Source organism: Epinephelus fuscoguttatus, linkage group LG1 (assembly GCF_011397635.1).
Source record: "Epinephelus fuscoguttatus linkage group LG1, E.fuscoguttatus.final_Chr_v1".
Lineage (NCBI taxonomy): Eukaryota > Metazoa > Chordata > Actinopteri > Perciformes > Serranidae > Epinephelus > Epinephelus fuscoguttatus.
In genome coordinates this window covers 21,757,745-21,778,870 of record NC_064752.1, presented here as the reverse complement: position 1 = coordinate 21,778,870, position 21,126 = coordinate 21,757,745, and the positions used below count along the sequence as shown (strand labels likewise).

The 21,126-nt window shown below is 40.8% G+C and overlaps 1 protein-coding gene across 5 annotated transcripts in view; it reads left to right on the top strand.

Moving 5' to 3' along the window:
* The window catches only part of kcnab2a (potassium voltage-gated channel subfamily A regulatory beta subunit 2a), a 120,641-nt gene that overhangs the window by 90,929 nt on the left and 8,586 nt on the right, over window positions 1-21,126 (top strand). For all 5 annotated transcript variants that reach the window (XM_049583156.1, XM_049583164.1, XM_049583147.1 and 2 more), the window contains 12 exons: window positions 1,505-1,548; window positions 2,516-2,553; window positions 2,852-2,931; window positions 10,339-10,383; window positions 10,953-10,997; window positions 11,239-11,282; window positions 11,537-11,623; window positions 14,794-14,879; window positions 16,126-16,246; window positions 16,670-16,764; window positions 17,853-17,973; window positions 20,999-21,087. In XM_049583156.1, coding sequence (XP_049439113.1) covers window positions 1,505-1,548; window positions 2,516-2,553; window positions 2,852-2,931; window positions 10,339-10,383; window positions 10,953-10,997; window positions 11,239-11,282; window positions 11,537-11,623; window positions 14,794-14,879; window positions 16,126-16,246; window positions 16,670-16,764; window positions 17,853-17,973; window positions 20,999-21,087 — 895 coding nt within the window. The remainder of the gene's footprint in view (window positions 1-1,504; window positions 1,549-2,515; window positions 2,554-2,851; window positions 2,932-10,338; window positions 10,384-10,952; window positions 10,998-11,238; window positions 11,283-11,536; window positions 11,624-14,793; window positions 14,880-16,125; window positions 16,247-16,669; window positions 16,765-17,852; window positions 17,974-20,998; window positions 21,088-21,126) is intronic.

The following is a 21,126-nucleotide window of genomic DNA, read 5'->3' as shown; positions in this document are numbered from 1 at the left end:
CAAACCAGAAATTATTTCATACTCACTGAAACCTCGGACAACTCCGAAAAAGGTTGATTTTAACTGTGATTTTAAATAACTTAAGTCAGAAAACAAAGAATATAAATGAATGAAACAGTGCTTGCATCCATGGTGATTTAGCAAAGTAAGAGTGGAACTAATGATGTGAACGTTTAACTGGATTAACTCGTCTAAAATAGAGCATAAATGGAAAGACATCAAAAAGAAACTTAAAGCGTTTAAAGAACCTTTTTTTTTTTGTTTCACTACAATACAAACGTAGCCCACTTAGCCTACTTAGAGGGGATGTGATACCAGTGAGATTTCCATATTTATTTTAAATGTTCTTGTCAGTATTTTGGACTTGGTGTTCAGACCACATTGAATGAAGTGTTTTGTTAGTCACTGCAGCAATTCAGCAATCTTATCATGGCTTCACAAAACACCCACACACACACACACACACACACACACACACGCACATAGTCCAACTCACACATGCAGTCACAAGCGCAGTCATGTAACACACATCTGCACACACACAGCACACCTATCCACTGTCTTCCTTTCTACTCCTTTTCATTTCAACTGTATTTCTATACAGGCAGTCTTATAAAAATATATTAGATATCCTCCCACATGCTCACTTTGACTCCTGCACATGTTACATCATCTCTGATGCCACATTTCTTTTATCTCTTTACACTGCCAGCTTATCTCTTGAAGTAGGTTGACCAGAGGTAGCACACTTCATTTTGTGTATTTGTACAATTTCTTGTATCAAAGATATCTGATGAAACAGAACTATTAAGGTCCAGAGATACACTCTGAATTCCTCCTGGAAAAATATATATAACAACAAATTCAACCAGATCAGTTATTTCAGTGCTTTTTACTAGGAGTCATAAACGTCTTAGATAAGTTTTAAAAGCTTGCACAAAAGAATCAAAAGCCCAACCAAAGCTGTGATTGTCAGCAGAGGGGTCTGTCTGCACTGTGATAGGCTCAGAGACGCCAGCTTTAGGAGCCAGTTGTTGTGAGGAGTGAAGCTTCTGCGTTGCTGTGGGGGGATTTCAGTCAGATGATGGCTGAGGGATCCTGGTGTGCTGTGAGAAATTTCAGTGGATGTCATGGTGGGCCTGCTTAAGACCCATTTCCTGTCTCTGACTTTCCTCTGACATTTAACCGCACACATGCACTCTCATTGTCAGCACACGTGTTACCGTCCCTCCTTAAACATCCAACATACCACACATGTGTTAGTGCTGTTGTAGATGCACACTGCTGTTCTTCTCAGCTTTCAGGACTTAAAGCTTCCACTGCAGTGACAGCCTTTCCTCACATTACAGAAGAGTGATGGGGATATTTATTTTATTTATTTATCAATCAATCAATAAAAGTTAAAAATGAGTCTCACAGTCACGGCCACCGAGTGTAAAATATCACAAATCACTGTCACCTCAGTTCTGCATTAATGTTAACGTAATTCTCTCTGTTTTGACAGAAACCTTGGGAAGTCTGGCCTGCGGGTATCCTGCCTCGGATTAGGTAAGAGTCTTTTGGATCATGAGACACACTGAGAAGTTTGCTGCAAAACCAAAGACTTTGTGTAGCAGATTTGTGAGGGGAATTCATAACCCCACAGTCCTTTATCTTTAAATAGGGAGAAAATAGTATTTTCACACAAAGGGCCGTGTTCAGATGATCTATAGTGCATGGCACAAGTGCATTTAGGGCATGTTCAACACTTCTGTTAGTTAAACGGTGCATAATATGGACGCACAGTAAGGTGCAAGGGGCAAAGGGTCATCATATCTGTTTTGGGCATTACATAAATTCAGCCAATGAATCTGCTCTCTGCTATGTTCACATTTTAGAGAATGTAAATAATACTTTCTTTATAAATGAAGAAATTATTTCACCCACCCACAACCCATCCACACATCCCTGTGTGTACAACACGTGTACGCACGTTGTGAACCTGTCTATGTAGACTGTGTGTAATGTGAATAACATACTCCACCACTCTGACTTTAGACCTGATTTTTGTCGTTCAGGGGCACAATCACTTTTTGCTGCCTCAAAATAGCAATACCTGACATTGCACCTGACAACACCTCCTTTAAAGACCCACACACCTATGGGTGTACAAGTGGGTGCAAGTACATTTGCTACTTACACACTGTGGGTGCTGGCTGTTAAAATGACAACTGCGTTGGTCTGAAACAAGCAATGACAGTTGCATTGTCCCGTGCAGCGCTTTGCACCAGGTGTAAAATAGGGCTCAGAGTGAAAATACAGTGGAAAGTTCCAGTGACTCGGCAGAAATGGCTCCAATATATTAATATATCCAAACTGAGCGCCTTTTCTTTTTAAGTAGTGTACCTGAAACAAGTTCAATGTGCAGTTTTAGTTGTGCAGAACATGTGGTATCACTGTTCACTTGCTCGTCTGTGTGTACGTGTGTGTTTATGCACATAACACTCTGACCCCTGCTCCTTGTCATCTTCTGTAGGAACATGGGTGACGTTCGGTGGACAGATAACGGATGAGGTGAGAGCAGATGGATTTTGTCATCTTCCATCAGTCAAAGCTTGGGAATGGGAACCCTCCACATGATCTGGCACATCCTGGGTTGCTCAGGAAGCCTATTTTTACTGATAGTGAACACATAGTGCCAGAGGGAGTCAGCAGCCAGAGAGTAAACATGTTGTTGGAAGGCAAAGCCATCACGGCCACCTATAGTCCTGCGAAGGAAGTTAAATAATTGAAAAGTCCTGACACCTCACATCAGAGGTCTCTCACCCTGTCCTCCCCCCACTCTGTTCCCTCTCCCCTGATCTCTCAACAGATGGCGGAGCAGCTGATGACTCTGGCTTATGAAAATGGCATCAATCTGTTTGACACAGCGGAGGTCTACGCTGCTGGGAAGTAAGTATATCCTGTGCCACAGGTCACATAGCAGTGAGCAGTAACACCTAAAGTTGGCAAGCAGCTCACAAGTGATTGATGATAAAAGCATCAGGTTAAGTTTATGTACTCGGTGTAGTTGTTTTGCTGGAGTGTAAGGTGCAGGTGTGAGCCACATTAGTCAGGGCATTAGAAAGAATGTAAGTACTGTATTGCTGCGTCCAGACTTGTTCTGAGGGAGTTGCCAGTGTCTTGTCTCTACTCATGGTAACACAATCCTTGATACTTACAGGCACAGTTTTATGGCTGTACCTAATGACTCATTTCCCTGACATTTAAACAGAAGTTTAATCTTAGACTAGTCGCCTAGTCTAAAAGTAAGAGAACAATCAGAAAACAGTCAAAATTGACCCTTCACTAAATCGGCCTCCGCACGCAGACTGGCCAATCATCATGTAGCATCAGGCCGGCTCAGACCGGGGTCCAACAACAACACAGCTGTGCTCCATTGACTCGAATGCAATGATTTCAGATTTCCTTCATTTTCAGGCTGGTTTTGTGGATTTGGAGCTAAATGTTGTGCCTGGGGCACATCGTGTATTAATGATACTCGTTACCTGGAGAGGTTGGAAAAAGATATACGTTTCTTCCCTGTTCCAAAACCAAAATCAAACCCTGAAAAGTGTAGGGTTAGCTAGCTAGCTACTGAAGATATAGCCTACTGAATGTATACACATGCTGCTTTTGCTTTTTAATGATTATAACAGTTAAACAAAGACCGACCCTGCTGTACAGGAACCAGTGAAGGGAAGCAGGGAAACTTTGCTGATGTTCAACCAGCTGTGTGTCATCGCAGTGTACGCAGATGAACGTTGTTTGACTCCCCTTGGAGATCCCTGCTTGTCCGGCGTCGGAGGTCCAGGTGCTGGTAGCAGCACGGGGGTGAAGCCAAAGACTGTTCATCTGCGCACACTGTGATGCCACACAGCTGGTTCAATATTAGCGAGCTTCTAACTTTAGTTTCTAACTATCTTTGTCTTTTTAACCTGTTGTTGCTGCTGAGTCAGTTTGACATCCTGGATATATCCTTCAAACACAGACTGTAGACCCCTCTGTCTGCTTCCCTCTGGAATCACTATTTCAGTTTTCCAAAAATATGATAATATTTCTTCAGGGAGTGCAGTTAGTTACAGTGTGGGCTCCATGCTTACTCTGACAGCTTGTCAGGCCATCACAAAGGGGCGGGGCTTAGCGAAAGGTCAAGTGGGCACAGTTCAATCTGTAAGGTTAAACATCTGAAAAAATACTGAGTATATTTTAAGAGCATTTTAAATTTGTGTGCCACTTTTTTTCAGTAACCAAATAGTTCTTTAAATGCCGCTGAAATGTGTTGCTCTTTGCGAAGTTCAGTTGACTATTCAACGAAGCACACATATTCCTCGTCAGTTTACCCAAATCACAAAAACACATTGTTACACTACAATAGGTGTCAAGCCATGTAAATGTTTAATGTGCAGAAGGTTTGATACAATCCAAGAACAAAGAAGGTAAATGTGATTTTGTTTAGTTGTGAAGGTTCTGCAGAAAACTAATCAGAAAGCAAGAAAGTCCTTGTTACTTTATCATCCACATTATCACTGTCAGCCCTTCTCATGGGACTATTTTGTTGCCACAAAGTAGTTCCAGTGACATATTAATGGAGGCAGCAGATTGATGTCCCTGTCCTTGCTCTTAGACCTGAATTTCTTTTTCAGTAACACCTTGTGATTGTTGCATTCATGAGAGTTCAGATATTCATAGCCTTGGTCTAAATCTGCAGGGCAGCCAGTGTTGATATTTTAACCTCAGAAAGCAGCCTTGTACTGCCTTATTGCTGAATGTAGTGATGGTTTAATTTCGTGTGGGTTAATCTGGCTTTGTAGTAACTTGGTTGCTTTGAAATAATCTAAGGGATTATCCTTTGCAAACAGTATCTCTGATTAACAGCACCAAGTCCTTTTTTAAATCCTCCCAAGAATAGCCTAGTTTTGCCATTATGTTTTGGGAGATGCGTCATAGTGCCTGTGTGGCGCACACACACACACACACACACACACACACACACACGCACACACAAATCAAAAGAAAACACAAAGGCAAGAAACATGCAGCAGGTCTCAGTGGTTTTCCTCATTTAATGCCTCAGCAGCTGTTGTCTACTGAACGTCATCACTACATGCTTCATTGTTCTGGGAGGCTTTAAACAATCTGTCTGCCTTGGTGATTTAAGATAGGGCTGGAAAAAGTTGATCTTTGGTGCAGAAGTTCTACCTACTATTACTCTGATTATCGTGCCCTCATAAAACAAACCACAGTTCGACAGAAAGGACAAATCTGCTAGACACGTGCAAATGTTTGTGACAGCATGTCACACAGCTCGGTATGTGTTGCACAGGTGTTAATCCTGACAGCTTCCACTGCAAAGCAGCGCCGAGGAGCTTATATTACACACATACAGGGGAGTAAAACAAATCACGCACTTTGCACATCAGAACGGAAAAAGCTTTCATGTGAAGTCCTTGGTTCTGGCTTAATGCTACTCCCTCATCAGTCAGACTTAGAGAGGGTGAAGTGGTGCAGGTGGCTGTACAGTCGGCTGCTGTAAGGTGGATCCTGTGTCTCGAGCGTGGACTGATAAACGAGGTTTGTAAGCTGGGCTCACACTCCTTGTTCTGCTCATGCACAGCGTATGGCAGTGGTTGGCTGTTTGTTTGGCATGTTTGTTCTGGCTTATAGCCCTATAAAACAGAGACACTGTCTCAAAACAAATATTCAGTTCATACAGATATTTAGATATTGATTCATAACCAGTGTATCCGTGCCAATGTGCAGGCCAGTGTTTCTTAGAGGTATAAATAAATATGTATAATTGCTGTGTAGCTGCTGTTATCAGCAAACACATATGCGTCAAAACATTTATAATATGCGAGTAATTTCCTTCTACATTTTCTTTCAGGCTGAGGCATTTTGCTCTGTGCATAGTAATTGCATGGTATTGTGTGAAACCAGTGGCAAATTGGAAGCATAATTACAGAGAAATCTGAAAGTAATAAAATATTGTAAATGCATGAATAATGCATCGTTGTGGTCATTGAGTTGTGCCGTAAGTCATAACATCGACTCAGCGCTGGCATAAAGAGCTAATTAATGGATGGATGAAGAAAGTCAACCTGCTCAAGGCACATTGTACCTTCTGTTTGGGCTCTCAGATTACTCACATTTCAGAAGGGCAACACACTGGGCACTGTGTGGGTGTTTGCCAGAAACACACACACATGTACACACACATACGCACACTAGTACGCAAACAAACACACACATTATTGCTCTCAGGGGAGTGCTTGAGTGCTTGTTGTTTAAAAAGGTGTGGGTCCAGCTGGCAGGGTCTAAAACAGCTAGTGGAAGTTCAGCACCTGCTCTACCTGTGCTGCTTGTTAGATCAGCAGACTGCACCTGTGTTTATATTTCATTTAATTTACCTTTTAATAAGTGAGAAACAAGGGAGGAACAAAATAAATAATAAATACACATATCCAGGGGTTATAATTAAAGCATGATCCCTAAAATATCACAGCTTCCTCTGCTTGTAAAGGTGAAAACATATTTTTGAGTTCTTTGCATTTGCATTTTCAGCTCTCAACGATTGGACCACAAACAGATCGACTGATCATTTCTCCACTCCGTGACTCAAACAAAAGCGTTCACAGAAAAAAAGAAAGAAAGAAAATGTTTCTGAAATGGCGGAGAAATTTATTTGTTATTTAAATTTTGTTAAAGTTTTGTTTTAAAACTAACATCATTTGGGCTTTTGAGGGTTTGTTTTGTTCTTGTACAAGCAGGAATTGCGACTTCCGACTAATGTAAGCTACTGTTGTGTGGGAGATGCACGCTTATCGCCCTCATAATTCACAGCGAAACCAAAGTGACTCCAAACACCAGACCTGTGGGTTATCAGAATATCTTATATTTCTGGTCTGGTAATGACGTTACTAACCATCTTGCAACAAGCTAACGTAGTGTGTCTCCCAGTGTGTCTCACTGGAGTAGAGTGTTTTGGTTTTGGGGACGGGAGGGGCAAAAAGCATGTTACCTGCTCCAACATGTGGGCTGTGTTGTTGAGCACAATAGCAGCACTTTGCAGGTACAGATGTATGTATTAGGGATGTAACAATACACTCATTGTATTGAACTGTTCGGCGCAAGGCTTTCTGCTTGGTACAAATTACAAACTAATAATAAAATATACCGCTTTAATTGTATGTAGTATGACTCATACATATAAACAGTTAATAAATACACAGGTCTGCACAGCACAGATAAGATCATCTGTCTGGTTTCAGGGTGCAGCGTGACACAGCAGAACGTGTGAAGAATCACACAGGAGATAATTAAGTTAACCTCCAGTAACTCGTCCTGTCAGGGAGAAGAAAGATAAATAGATACAAGGTGAAGCCGGAGGGAGATGAGGGTGTGAAACGCTTAAGTAAGTTAATAAAAATTTATTTATATGCATCTATGGGTCTAAACAAAAAGTAGATTGTCAGATTGTTTAGCATGAAATCTCAAACAGGTGGAAAAGTGTTAAGTGCAAAAAGTTTCCCACTGGTTAGCAGTTAATTTCAGCAGCATCATGAGGGAACTAACAGCTCCCTGTTTAATGGTATTTTTCAGACTTGGTCTTTTTTCTTATAATTGTGGCCCTTCTGACTGGGTCGCACTAATTATGCACTCACCACCTGCATTGTAGAATTAAGGAATATAAAAAAAAAATCAGTTTTACATAATTTCAAACAGATATTCATAGCTCTTATGACTAGCTGTGTGAGGATCTACTTCAGAGGTAACTTGCCTGCCTATCAGACAAGGGCTGCAACTAATGATTGATTTCATTATTGATTAATGTGCGCATAATTTCCTTGATTTATTGTTTTGTCTATAAAATGTTAGTATAAATTTCCCCAAATCTGAGGTGTCTAAAACGTGACGTGACGTGAAAAAAGGTGGCAGAGTTTTTCTGAAACATTGTTTCATGTAGAAATCCCAGTAATAGACATTTGTACCGGCACGATATTATCTCAGTGTGGTGTGAGCTGTCTGTGATTCTAGTTTAGCTGACTGATACATAGCCATCTGATTATCACAACCACATGTCAGACTGTTTGGCCACTCGACACAGACACACCGCACTAATTCCCTGGTGAGACAAATTATAGTCCTTGTAGTTTTTCAACAACACTTTTAACACATGACAACAAAACGTTGTTTATTTCAAAACAGCATCAATTAGAGCAGCTGGCTTTATTTATCCGTGCACTCACAATGAATACAAAACAAGTCTCAGTAGTTGCAGGTTTTTTTATCTACCCCTGAAGAGCATCCAAACACATTTTATCTTAAACTGTGCTACAATGAGGTGTCTCATTATTTGTCAGAGTGAGAGGACTGGAGAGACATCCTACTGACAGGTCTCTGCCCAGCCCTAATGAGCCCCTATGTTGATCGTAATGTCACTCATTAGCACCCCTGTGGCTGCTAATGAGTAACATAGTGGTAGCTCCACAGCACAGCTGGTCCCAGGCCCCGCTGACTTTGACCTGGCAACTCATTCACACACACACCAGTCCCAGACAGGTGCTCTTTCCAAAGAAAGCTCCCTTTATGCATTATATAGTATGTGTGCAGAGCTGGACGCCTTTCTTTAAAGGGGACCTGTTCTGCTCATTTTCTGGCTCATACTTGTGTTTGGGTTTAAACTAGAACACGTTTACATGATTTAATTTTCAAAACACACTTTATTTTCCTCATACAGTCTGTGCTGGAACACCTGTATTTACTCTCTGATGGAAAAGCTGAGTTTTAGCACCTGTCTCTTCAAGCTCCCCTCCCATAATAGCCCAGTCTGCTCTGATTGGTCAGCATTTCCGGGTATCTTGGCGTCTCTGCACTGTCATTGCAGCCGTGTAATAACTGTAACTGAGTATAGCAACACTTTCTACCGTGAAAAATCACCAATTAAATCTAAAAGGGAGAAATTAACATTGGCAAGAGAGATTACAAGTTTCCGTGATGTTAGCATGTAGCTACATGTAGCAGTGTATGTAATGTAAATTTGCAGTAATGTGCCTGGAGCAGATGATCATACAAAGAAAAATGTCAGGAGCTGATGTCAGCTTGTCTTGAAGGTTAAAAAAAAATGTGGGAAGCAGAGTATAAACGGTCTGAAGCCTGTGGTTTTTACTCACAGAGATTATTTTTACATAATTTACTTCATTATTATTGTTGTTATAACTTTGGTCACATTAAATCAAGCAAGAGGCTGTGCTTTAATTCACTAAATCTTCATCACTGAAGTGACTATAACGACAATAAAGCTCACCCTCCTTGTAATGTTGCAATTATACAAAAGTTCCCTACAGAATAAAAGAAATAATCAAAATGTTTTCATATTGTGGGGCAGTTTGTTTTCAAATTAAACACTTTATGCTAGTGTTTGCTCCATTTCCATTGGACTACATGGAGTCTGACTAATAACTGGAAAACAATCAGTCAAGTCAGTAGAAACCTATGTAATAGAATGTTGTTTACTACTCCAGGAAGTAAGCCGACCCTTAGTAACAACCTAGCAACAGAGACGATTTTTAGCTCCTGTTGAGTCAGCCAGCCAACTTGACCTAACGGTTATGCTTTATAGAGATCATGGGATTTTCCAAACTGAATAAATACCACAAACATGAACATGAAACTACCTTGCTATTTCAGTCTTGTTGTAACTAAGATGTCTTTTTCCGTGAACTGATTTAGCTACTATGTCCGCAAACTTCACATGTAGACTATTTTTAAGATATTGCTGGGTCAACAACTCACGGGCGCAGCTAATGTGATTTAAACATTTCCAATAACAATGAACTCCTTCACAACATATTTTTATCCTGCTTAAATCTGTATTTGTTGGCGTTAAGCATTTGCAAAAATCAAATCCACACCTGTATTAACAGGGTGGTCATAAAATTATATTTGTTTAACTGAAGTTTATTTAAATCAGAATTAAAAACAAAATGATCCATTTTGTATCAGTTTTACAGCCAACTATTTTTTGATTCAGCTCTGGAAGTTACAATGTTGCCATGGAAATAGCAGAGTAATATTTTTAGTGATAAGCTTGGTGTGCTGTCACACTGATTTGATCTCATTCTGAATGTCTAGTGGACCAATCGGATTGCCTGGTCGAATCTACATTGTAACATGATATATATGACAGAAGATGAGGAAAAGCATAACAGGTCCCCTTTAATTTAGGGATTGAAATGATTCCTCAGACAGACAGGTGTAAACGCTCTTATCATTTCAACACTATCTTTATTTAATCTTCTCTCCATGTCTGCTTTGCAGGGCAGAGGTGGTGCTCGGAAACATTATAAAGAAGAAAGGATGGAGGTATGAGGCACGCTTTAATGAGTTTGGTGGGGGGATTTGTAATTTCCGTCCCAGCCAGCCTCCCTAATCTTGTATCATCTCCTTCCTTGCACATATTGGGAGGCTGTGTGTTGTGAACTGCAACGGTAAGGTAGGGGGATGAAAGATTAATGCGGGCAGCCGTGCCATGCCCACACTCCTGTGTCCCTCCTCAAAGATGCTGAATAATGGATGAACTTCTAGTGCCTTGTCCTCTACTTTTGTCGGCCCTGGATTGGCATTTGTATAGCTCTGTCAGGTTATACGCCTACACACACTCATTCATTGGCGCCGGCCAAGTTCTGGCACAGTCACACTTACTGTGGGATGTGGGTGAGTGTGGCAATGAAAGAATAATGCATGATTACCCAAAGAAGGTGTCTAAGCTTTTTATCCTAGCTCTTAATACATATAAAACAAGCTTTGTTTCAACCTTAGATATCACCAGCTACTGTACGTGAGGTTTTTTTTTTGTTTGTTTGTTTTTTTGCTGTATATCTCCATGTTTGGGCAGATGTTGTAACAAATGTGCTTTCATTTTCCATTTTCAGACGTTCAAGTCTGGTGATAACAACAAAGATCTTCTGGGGTGGAAAGTAAGTTTCATCTGACTGCTTCTTTGACTCGGATGAGAAACGATCCTCCCGTATAATTTTTCTGTTTGATGCTCCTGGTAATGGGATCATGTGTCATCCAAACTGTTTGTCAGATACTTTCGATAAAACATTTATTAGATCATATTTCACAGAGGATGTATCGTATTATATCACCGCTGAGGGGGCAGGTCCAGGCATATCTCAAGTAATTGTTTATAACTTAAAGTCTGTTTTTTTGCAGAGCGGAGACTGAAAGAGGTTTATCCCGAAAACATATTATAGAAGGTAAGTAGCAGCGCCAAAGGTTATTGAATTAAATGCTGACACTGCAACAACAAAATACTTCCTAATTAGCTGCTTTGACCTCGGGGAATCAAGGCTGCTTTTTTAATGGGGTTGCTAAGAGAACTTTTCGGTACAGTAAAGTTAAGAACCCTCTGCTGTGTTTAGTTGGCAGCACATAGACACATAGAGGTTTATGAAGAACATAAAAAGAGACCTTCACTATTATTGTACTAACTGTGCTGCTTTTTTTCTAGGTTTAAAAGCCTCTCTAGAAAGACTGCAATTAGACTATGTGGACGTGGTTTTTGCAAACAGACCGGACCCTAATACACCTATGGAAGGTAATTATTCTTTTATCTCTACTTCACCCTCTGTTGCTTTTAAATCATCATCTAGTTTTTCTTTCTCTCAGGCCCTGTGCACAGGTACACAGATATATTTGAAAACTGATATTCCCCCCTACCATTTTTTAAAAAAATTCTGTCCACACGAACTTTGTTTTACAAAATATCTGTACACACACTAGAATGCAAAAACGACAAATCATTAACTGTAAAAATAATGGGCATAGCTACCCTGATGTCACCCAGTTTGGCACTTCAACCGTCGCCGTCTTGCTTTTTTGAAGCCAGAAGTGACCATATTTGGGTTAGAGGCTGGTGCTGTGGTGGAGTGAAGGGTGGATCTGATTTAGAAGCTGATGACACTATTGGCAGATGGCCTGTCACTCAGATCGGCCCGCCCACAATTATGCATAAGGATAGAAATATACATGCCTTATAACCATGTGATTGCGTAGACAACCAGCTGTGTTGTGAACAAAATAAACATTACACAGCAACACTTGAGGTCGTTACTCAAGGACACTGTTAATTCTGAGGTCAGCGTGGTTCATGACAGAAAAAGAGACAGCAGTGCCATCATAGATGCTTTGTATAAAGCATATCTTGAGTGAGTTCCTTTCTCTTGTTCTGCCAACACTGTCCCGGAAATGTTAATTTCTGTGGACATGCACAACCTAAGCTCCAAACAGACACAAGTGACACGAGACAGCCATCATGTCCACACGAACACATAGTTAAAAGCAAATATATCTCATACCTAATTGCAAGCCTTAATAAGTAGCCTTAATAAAATGTCAATTGGTGAGTTATATAAAAATTTACCCTCTGTAAATTTGTCATGAAGAGTGAAATTATTTAAAGAGACCAAAACCATATTTTACACCAGGCTGTTAACATGTTTTTTATTTTTCCAGCTGAAAAGTTGGGCATTTGAACATGTGTCTGCGGGACTGACTGTCTTGACTGGCTTCTGGAGTCAGCCTCAAGTGGCCATTCAAAAAACTGCAGTTTTTGGCACTTCCAGGTTTCATTTTTCAGCCACAGGGATGCTGCTTCCTCCAAATGCTAACTAGCATGTGCTGTCTTCCCTCATCTCAAAGATGCTTAAGTATACTGGCTATCTTTTTCAAAACACCCACTGGAGATCTCATCACCGTTGGTTCCCCTTCAGTATAACAAGGAAGGCGTTCACTCAAACATATAAGTCATACTCTGGACAGGTGAAAGTTTTCAATAGTTTGGCAATAATCCCACTCTCAAAATTGTTCCAGCATCTGCTGGTTCAGCTGGGCCTGATCCAAAACAGTTGATTCTGGTGGACTTCAAACAACGGACTCTGAGGTGGAGGAAATAACAGTGGGTGTAGCAGATTCCTTAGTTCGTCCGTGAAGTGGTGTAGCCGTACTAACTTTTAATGTGAAGTACCGGTACTTTGCCATCGTTATTGTTTCAGGTGTTACTCAGTACACAGAGCAACAATGGGATTGTATGAGTTGAGGAGATGACACCATCGTTTCCCAAATGCTCCCTTCTTACACAGATACAAAGTCACCAGAGTTTTGAAAAATCTGCATTTTTAAAGGCGTTCTTTTAAAAAAAAAATCACTGTTTTAGTGTTGGTTTGCATATGAACGAGAGGCCAAAACAAAAAAATATGTGTGGACAGGGCCGTACACACTTAACCCTGTTTTCATATGGTTTGTCATATTGCACTTAAAAAAGGCACCTCTTTTCTGCCTCTATGGCTACTGCAACGCGAAGACTCCGATATACAAACCTCTTGTAACTGAAATATCTATTTTTAAATGCTGCTTGTTGTCCTGGCACTTCCACCTCCACAGTCAGAATGAGGATAGATACTGATGCTGGAGACCTTTAAATGGCAGAGTGCTGACTGTGTGTGGGCTCAGCTGGCCACACAGCATGCATCTGCTCCTGTGTTGGAGTTCCCCTTTGGGTTACAGAGTTCGGTCAGAGGTCATCTTCCTGCCTTCAGCTCGATGCTTCAGCAGCTCCGACATTTTCACGATACTTTAGAGTCTTGTTAGTCAGACGTAGATGGTGTTGTTTGATGTAGAAGTCGAGGCGATTCTTTTGCTCATCTGCCCTTTAAAGACTGCACACAGTTCACATGGACAGCTTTGAGTCTGCGTCTTCAGAACCGCAGTCCTTAGACCATCTGGTGTGTTTTATTCTGGCAGTAGCTAAAGGGCAGTGTGCAGGGTGAAGAAGTGGTGAGCTGCTGTTCTGTCAGTTTACAGAGAAACCCTCTTAAGCCAAGCGGCCACTAGATGATTTGGTTGTCAGAGAGACTTTTTAGAAACAGTGCGGTGAATAGATGGATGGGTGGAGGATTATTGGGGGGGTCGACGCATCCACTTTTATTGCACTCTGGTGATCCTGATCTTGTCTGAGAAAACCTGATCGTTATCACACATGCTTGGTACTTTTGCCTTGATATATAGTGCTGCCTTGACCAATGAAATGACGGAAATTAAAGTTGGGTAATATTAGATTTCATTCGATGTCACATGGTCAGATGTGGCTGTTAAATGAAATTCCTATCTGATGGCTTTAAATAAAATATAGAGATGTTCTGACAGAATAACATGAGATTAATCTGTGGAACATCCAGTCAGAACATTAATGAAAAAGACCTAATCCTTGATGTATTTTTCATTTTATACAACCATATTGCTTTAACCCTCTCTGCTTAAAATACATAAGCTGCAGTCCAGTTTGTCAACCGACTGAAGACGCTTTGTCTGTGATTAAAGATTCGAACTGGCGCTTGTCATCTCTTATTTATTTCACTGAGCTCGTCTTATGTTCCCCTGTAGCAGGTCGCAGATAAATAAAAAAGGCTTTTTACATTAATGTCATTCAAGTGTGCCTTGTTGTGAATAGATGTCACCCTCATCTGAATGAATCAATCAATCACCTCTGATTAACATAATCAGCTTCCCCTCTTGTCTCCTGAATGGCCCGGTCCATTTGGATTGCAAATGATATTAAATACACCTCTTATGATAATACACAACAAGCACATACAGCGCAGCAGGCTCTGAGGATGCTCTGTAGAGGAGAAAGAGAAGACACTATTCTGTAAACACTGTGATTTCACCACTGATGGTGTTTCTTATCATATTGTGTATTTTTACCTGCAGAAACGGTTCGAGCAATGACCCATGTGATAAATCAAGGCATGGCCATGTACTGGGGAACGTCCCGCTGGAGCCCGATGGAGATAATGGTGAGACGCAGTGTAGATAACAGTCCAAACAAACACAGGGCAAACATTATTCTCCAACATAGCAGGAGTTTTTTTCTAACCTTGCTGTATCCTACCTGCTCCTGATCCTGACGTTCATTAATGTTCTGTATACTACATATGTAGTGTGCAATCTAAAGTTCCAAAGATGGGAAAAATCCTATCTTCCTATTACAGAAGCATTTCCTAAACTCAGGCCTGTGTCCTATCCCATAACAGACCTTCTATCTTATCTTAAGTCCTAATTACAGCTGTAAATTTGATTCTTCAATCAGCACTTCTGTCATGCCCGTATCTTAGATCAGGATATATCAGTAGGCTACTCCACATTAACCATAATGTCAACGGCTCTCACATGTCACTGGCGAGCTAATATGGACAATAAGATGAGGGTTCAATTTCAGTTACGCAGAGTCAGAAGAAGAGAAACGCCACCTTTTCAGAAGTTTTCTTGTCAATTGTTTGAATTAATTGTTTATTCAGAATGAGACTAAGTTTACAAAAAACTAGAAAACCAAATAAGGGTCAATATTCTACTCTGGATAAGATAAGGGGACATTTTATGACATTCCTAGAGGGGGTGAAGGCTACAGAAGTCTACCTGTCTTAATCTCTTGAATGCAACATAGTTATGTGCATTTTATCCATCTTTCTTTCCTTTAGTCTGTCAATATTTGTATAGGAAGCATTTCTGATTATTTATTTTGAACCTTGCTCATGCTCATGTTGTTCCCAAACTTCACTGTCATTGCTGTACAGACCTAACAAAAAGTGCTACTTTTATTAGTTATTTGAATATAGGACGTGGTCCATGCCATCCTAACTTAGGATTCATAACTTCAAACATCCCTAAGTTACGAGAGTTCTATAATAGTTAAGTTGCTATCCCTAACATAAAATAGGATTTATTTTCTAAATGCAGTTAGAAACAGTATTTCTGCAATAAAACCCCAAATGTCGCCCTAAACTGAGATAAGATAGGATTTTAAACTTGAGAAGTTTCTGTAATAAGGCTCCTGTACTGTACATTGAATACAGTTTATTTCAGTTTTATTTATAAAGCCCAGTATCACAAATCACAATTTACCTCAGAGGGCTTTACAGCATATAACATCCTTCTGTCCTTGGACCCTTACAGCAAATAAGGAAAAACTCCCCCAAAAAAAACTTGAATGGGGGAAAAATGTATGAGCCTAATCTTGTTTCCGTCATGTGTTCCATATTTTAGGAAGCGTACTCTGTGGCTCGACAATTCAACCAGATACCACCCATCTGCGAGCAGGCTGAGTACCACATGTTCCAGAGAGAGAAGGTGGAGGTGCAGCTGCCTGAGCTCTTCCATAAGATAGGTGAGCACTGATGGATCTGTGGCTTTAGCTGAGGTCTTCTTTAAGGTGCAGTGGTGCTACAGATGTTTGGTGACTGCAATGTGTTGGATGCAAAGTTGCTGCAGTAGCAAGATTTAAATGCAAATTTGAACAGAAAGTATTTTACAAAAACTGACAGACTTGGAAAGACATCTGTTTGTGGCATGTTGACACATGAGCCAAACGACCACAGCTTTGATGTACATCAGTAAACAACACGCATGTACTGTATTTTTTTATGATATAGGATTCAACATAAAATAAAGAATTCCATATACCAGATTTAAATGTGTGCAACCAGAACCTACCTGTAGTGCTGCTTATATAATTTTCTTCTAAAGCCAAAATAAGGGCAACAACTCTATGAGGAAGTGACGATGTCATGATCACATGTCCTTTCTTCAGGTGTGGGGGCCATGACGTGGTCTCCACTAGCCTGTGGGATCATCTCAGGAAAATACGACGGCAGGGTGCCTCCGTACTCTCGGGCCTCTCTGAAGGTACACAAACCTCGCTCGCTGTCTCTATCCCGCTCTGATCATCCATGCTGGTGTCACCATTCTGTGTTTCCCTTCTGGTCGCTGGTTTGTTTGTTTGTTTGTTTGTGTCTTTCAGGTTCGGTAACTCTGTGCACACCTCACATAGCTGTGTGTTTTCAGTGCCATGGTTGATGCCATGCACTGCTCACCTCTCCCCCAGCGGTGCTGTTCGACACCGTTTGCCAGCTGGTGTCAGCTTAACGCATTTCAGTGCACGCACATGAGCACACATCATACATGCATACATACGCAGCAATAGCAGCATCGCATGTGTACATGTTCATCTTAATTGTTTGTTTTTTGAGACTATGGATTATAACGAAAACTAAATAATTAAAGATGTAGATTAATCATGAAATTCAACATGTTATTCCAGGCAACTTTTATTTTTATTTTATGTATTTATTTAACAGCCACAGTAAGTGGACATTAATGAGGAGAAGCAGTTTTAATTATTTAATTCAGGGAAATATTTTACTTAAAAGTGACAGATTAACTTTAATTTTAGCACACACTGCAGCACACACGAGCTAACACCTGACTAATGCAACGATGTGTCCTTGTGGTGGAGTGGCATGTTGTGCATCTGTGGTCTGTGTGTCAGTGGCTGTCGATCAGAGATGAAAGTAGCTCTCCATCTTGGTGTTGTGCAGTACTTTTGGTGACGTGTGTGGAATGTGCTGCTTCCTGTGTGGTTCAGTGTTGCCTGTGGATGTTTGTGGTATTTTGGCTCTTTGGTTTCCATTTTGTTACTAATATTATAATGGTATAACTCCTGATACTACGTAAAGATTACTGACTCAGCTGGGCTCAGTTAGGATTTCAGGAAATTACTGTAATAGTTTAAAGAGATTTTCTTTCTGTAATGTTTGTAACTTTGTAATGTAATGACATAAGCATAGCTGTAGCCATGTTTTCCCTGGCTGAGGTGTAGACGGCAGGAGACAGAGTCACGTGTTTAAAAACAGGCCCTGGTGACACAGGAGCTGCGGCGCAGCGGTGTGTGAGCAGGGCTGTGTTTTTGAGCAGGTGTGCTGTGTTTTCGACAGGGTTACCAGTGGTTGAAGGACAAGATCTTGAGCGAGGAGGGCCGGCGTCAGCAGGCGAAGTTGAAAGAGCTGCAGGCAATCGCGGAGCGGCTGGGCTGCACTCTGCCCCAACTCGCCATCGGTACGCAGATACACTCTGCCGCTCTCTCTCTTTCTGTCTGTCTGTCCGTCCCTCTGCCTCGGACGGGCCGAGGTCAACACCGCTCTGGCAGCTGTCTGGTGTGACTGTCGGTGTGGTGTGTTGTCATTTATGTACTGTGTGTGTGTGTGTGTGTGTGTGTGTGTGTGTGTGCTGTGATGACTGTGGTTTTTATAAAGAGGTTAATGAAAAATGAGAATATGGAAGAAATTGAAAGTGAGGAAATAAAAAGGAAACAGTGTACACTTAAATATTAATAAGCATCTTTCTAAACAAGGATCTGACACCGTCCCTTTAATACATTAAGACACTGATGTAAATACCAACACCAGAAATGTAAACATGTTTACATGTATGTATTTGCATTCACAGCTCTGTGGTGTTACCATGTATTTAACAGTTTCCAGTGTCAGCATAAAAATAGCACCCCAGACGTAAATCCAGTGAGAGACCGATATCGATTCACTGTCGGGCAGGAAAGTGAGAATGTGCAAACCCCCAGAAGACGTATGCTCCTGCGAGGGCTGTTAAAGTGTCAGACGTTAGCGACACGGCGAGTAAATATGGGGCTGCCTCTCCAATCTCAGCACAGATCACTGCAGATTTTTCACCCTTGTAGTAACGCCGCGTCATAGATTCGGTTCCCTGGCCCATTAGCGCTCACCCTCATCTCTCCCAGTTACCATAAATCCTTCCAGCGCTCCTGAAGGCAGCACAGGAGATTTACGTCCATCATGTAGTCCCCTACATCACCATGACACTCGAGTATTGAATAAGAACTATATAACAATGATGGACACCTTCCTGCCCCTGGCTTGATACCGAGGCCCGGTGCTGCTGGAGCAGGTGGTGAACTCAGGTGTTGGTTGTGACAATAGAGTCAATAGATGATGTGAGTGTGTCAGCAGCCTGGGGGGAGGGACTCCACTCAGTCCAGTAAAGACCTTTAAATGTTTTCTTCTCATGTTGGTGGTGGAAGATCTGTGTAGAATCATAATCCCACTATTTTTACAGCTAAATTCTGCGTACCTTTATGCTGGAATCTGCTTACAAGCATATTTTCCTCAATTGTAAAAGCATGCAGTCGTGTTGCATAATACAGCTCGCAATTATAACAGAACACAGAATGCAGATTTTTGTGTCCTTTTTCTCAGAGAGATTAAATAAAGCCTGTTTCCTGTTTATTATTAGCAGAGGGCAGTGCTGGAATTTAGCTGCTTTTACTGAAGTACTGTACTGAAGGGACATGTGAGGTCCAGGTTCTCCTGTTTTATTGCAGTGGGAAATACTGTGTGTATTTCACATTAGGAGGTTAGGAGTGTAATGATACAATGATCTGGATCGATATGTTGATTAGATAATCAACAATCTAATATCATTGCAAAGTGAAAACATTGTTACATATCATTATCTTTAGGTTAAGCCTTTATTTTGAAATTCCCATGACCCATCTGTGACACCTTTTCCTTCCAAGTGCACCTCCCTCCTTAATGGTGCAAGCAGCTCGATATCAATATCATGTCATGATAAACCTTGGAATATACACCCCCAATATGGATGTACCGATATGCTGGTTCAGAACAGATACTGAGTGTCTTAAGTGGATCAGGATTCAGCTGCGATATTTATATAGTCAGTTACGTTCATCCAGTCATCACAGGCTGCTTACTCAAATTTTAAGTGCTACAGGATGTCTCAAGTTACCCACGTAAAAATGATCCCAGTGAGTTTTACAAAGTGATACAGATTTTATATTTAAGAAAGGAAAAAAGAACCCTCTGTAGTCGGTTCAGTACTCTGCATTGGCCGGTTTCTTAATTTTGTAGATTAACATGTAATGTACAGAAATATACAAAATATGGTTGTAGATTGAACTGTTAAACAAATATAGATTATTCACACAGTACTTGTATAAATTAGTTAAAATCAGCTTCCACTCAACCATCGAGAACACGTTCTCAAAACCCATCGGCTATCATCTGACAACAGTTAGGCCTCTGACAATATTTCGAGAGATCCGTTTGCCCAGATACGTGTGTTAGTTTTTTGTTTGCTTTTACACTTTGTAAAAGCAGTTGAGTCACACTCAGGTAGATGTCCCAGTCTCAGTAAACATACACACCAGTGCCTCCTCATACTTGGTGTGGCGACGAATTCAACCAAATTGACAAAAACTTAAATTAAAGACATTTCCTGTATATATTTGTTTTGTTTTAGTTAGTTTTGTAAGTATGCAACATAATTTCAGTTACTGATTTATTTTTTCCTAACGTCTAGGTTTTATTTTTAATTCAGTTCTTAATTAAAAAGTGTTTTTTCACACCTAGCTTTAGTTTCTATCTATGAATGTAGATAAATGAGTAAAAACCTAATAAAAAACTTTATCGTTGTGAGATGATGCCGATGTCTTTCATGACTGCATATCAGCCTCTTTTGCTCTTCACACTGACTGTTATCATGCAGGCAACCAAAGCTCAAACCTGATTGATCAGTACTTCTTAGACTACAAACAAACCAGAGCACTTTGATACCAGAATTTTGTACAGTTGCGACAGATTCTCTGTCCATATGTAGATATCTGCTGCTCACATGTTAATTCATAAATAACAATAATAAAATATAATAATGGTACATTTGCTTTTTAAACGCTGTGACAGAAGTTTTGCTTGTAGTGGAGTATTTTATATTGTGGTATGTGAAGGGTGTGTGTAGTTCTTCTAACACTGGTTGAGTGTTTGTGTGGTGGGTGTATGTGTGTGTGTGTGTGTGTGTGTGTGTGTGTGAGAGAGAGAGAGAGAGAGAGAGTGGCCAGCTGTACTGTTATTTTGTATTTATACTTTCATTTGTGGACAGGAAATGTTTTATAGCATCTGTATTTTGTCCATCTGGTGTGTATTTGTGAAGTGTCATGGGATTGTGTTGCTGTGATGTGAGGCTTGTGAGTGTATGTGTGTGAGTTCACAGTTGTAGTTTAGGGGTGTCATTGGTGTTTACTGGTCTCCTGCAGCGTGGTGCCTACGGAACGAGGGGGTGAGCTCTGTCCTTTTAGGGGCGTCCAACACCGACCAGCTGATGGAGAACATAGGAGCGATACAGGTGAGGCCACACGATGAGAGTGTGTGTGTGTGTGTGTGT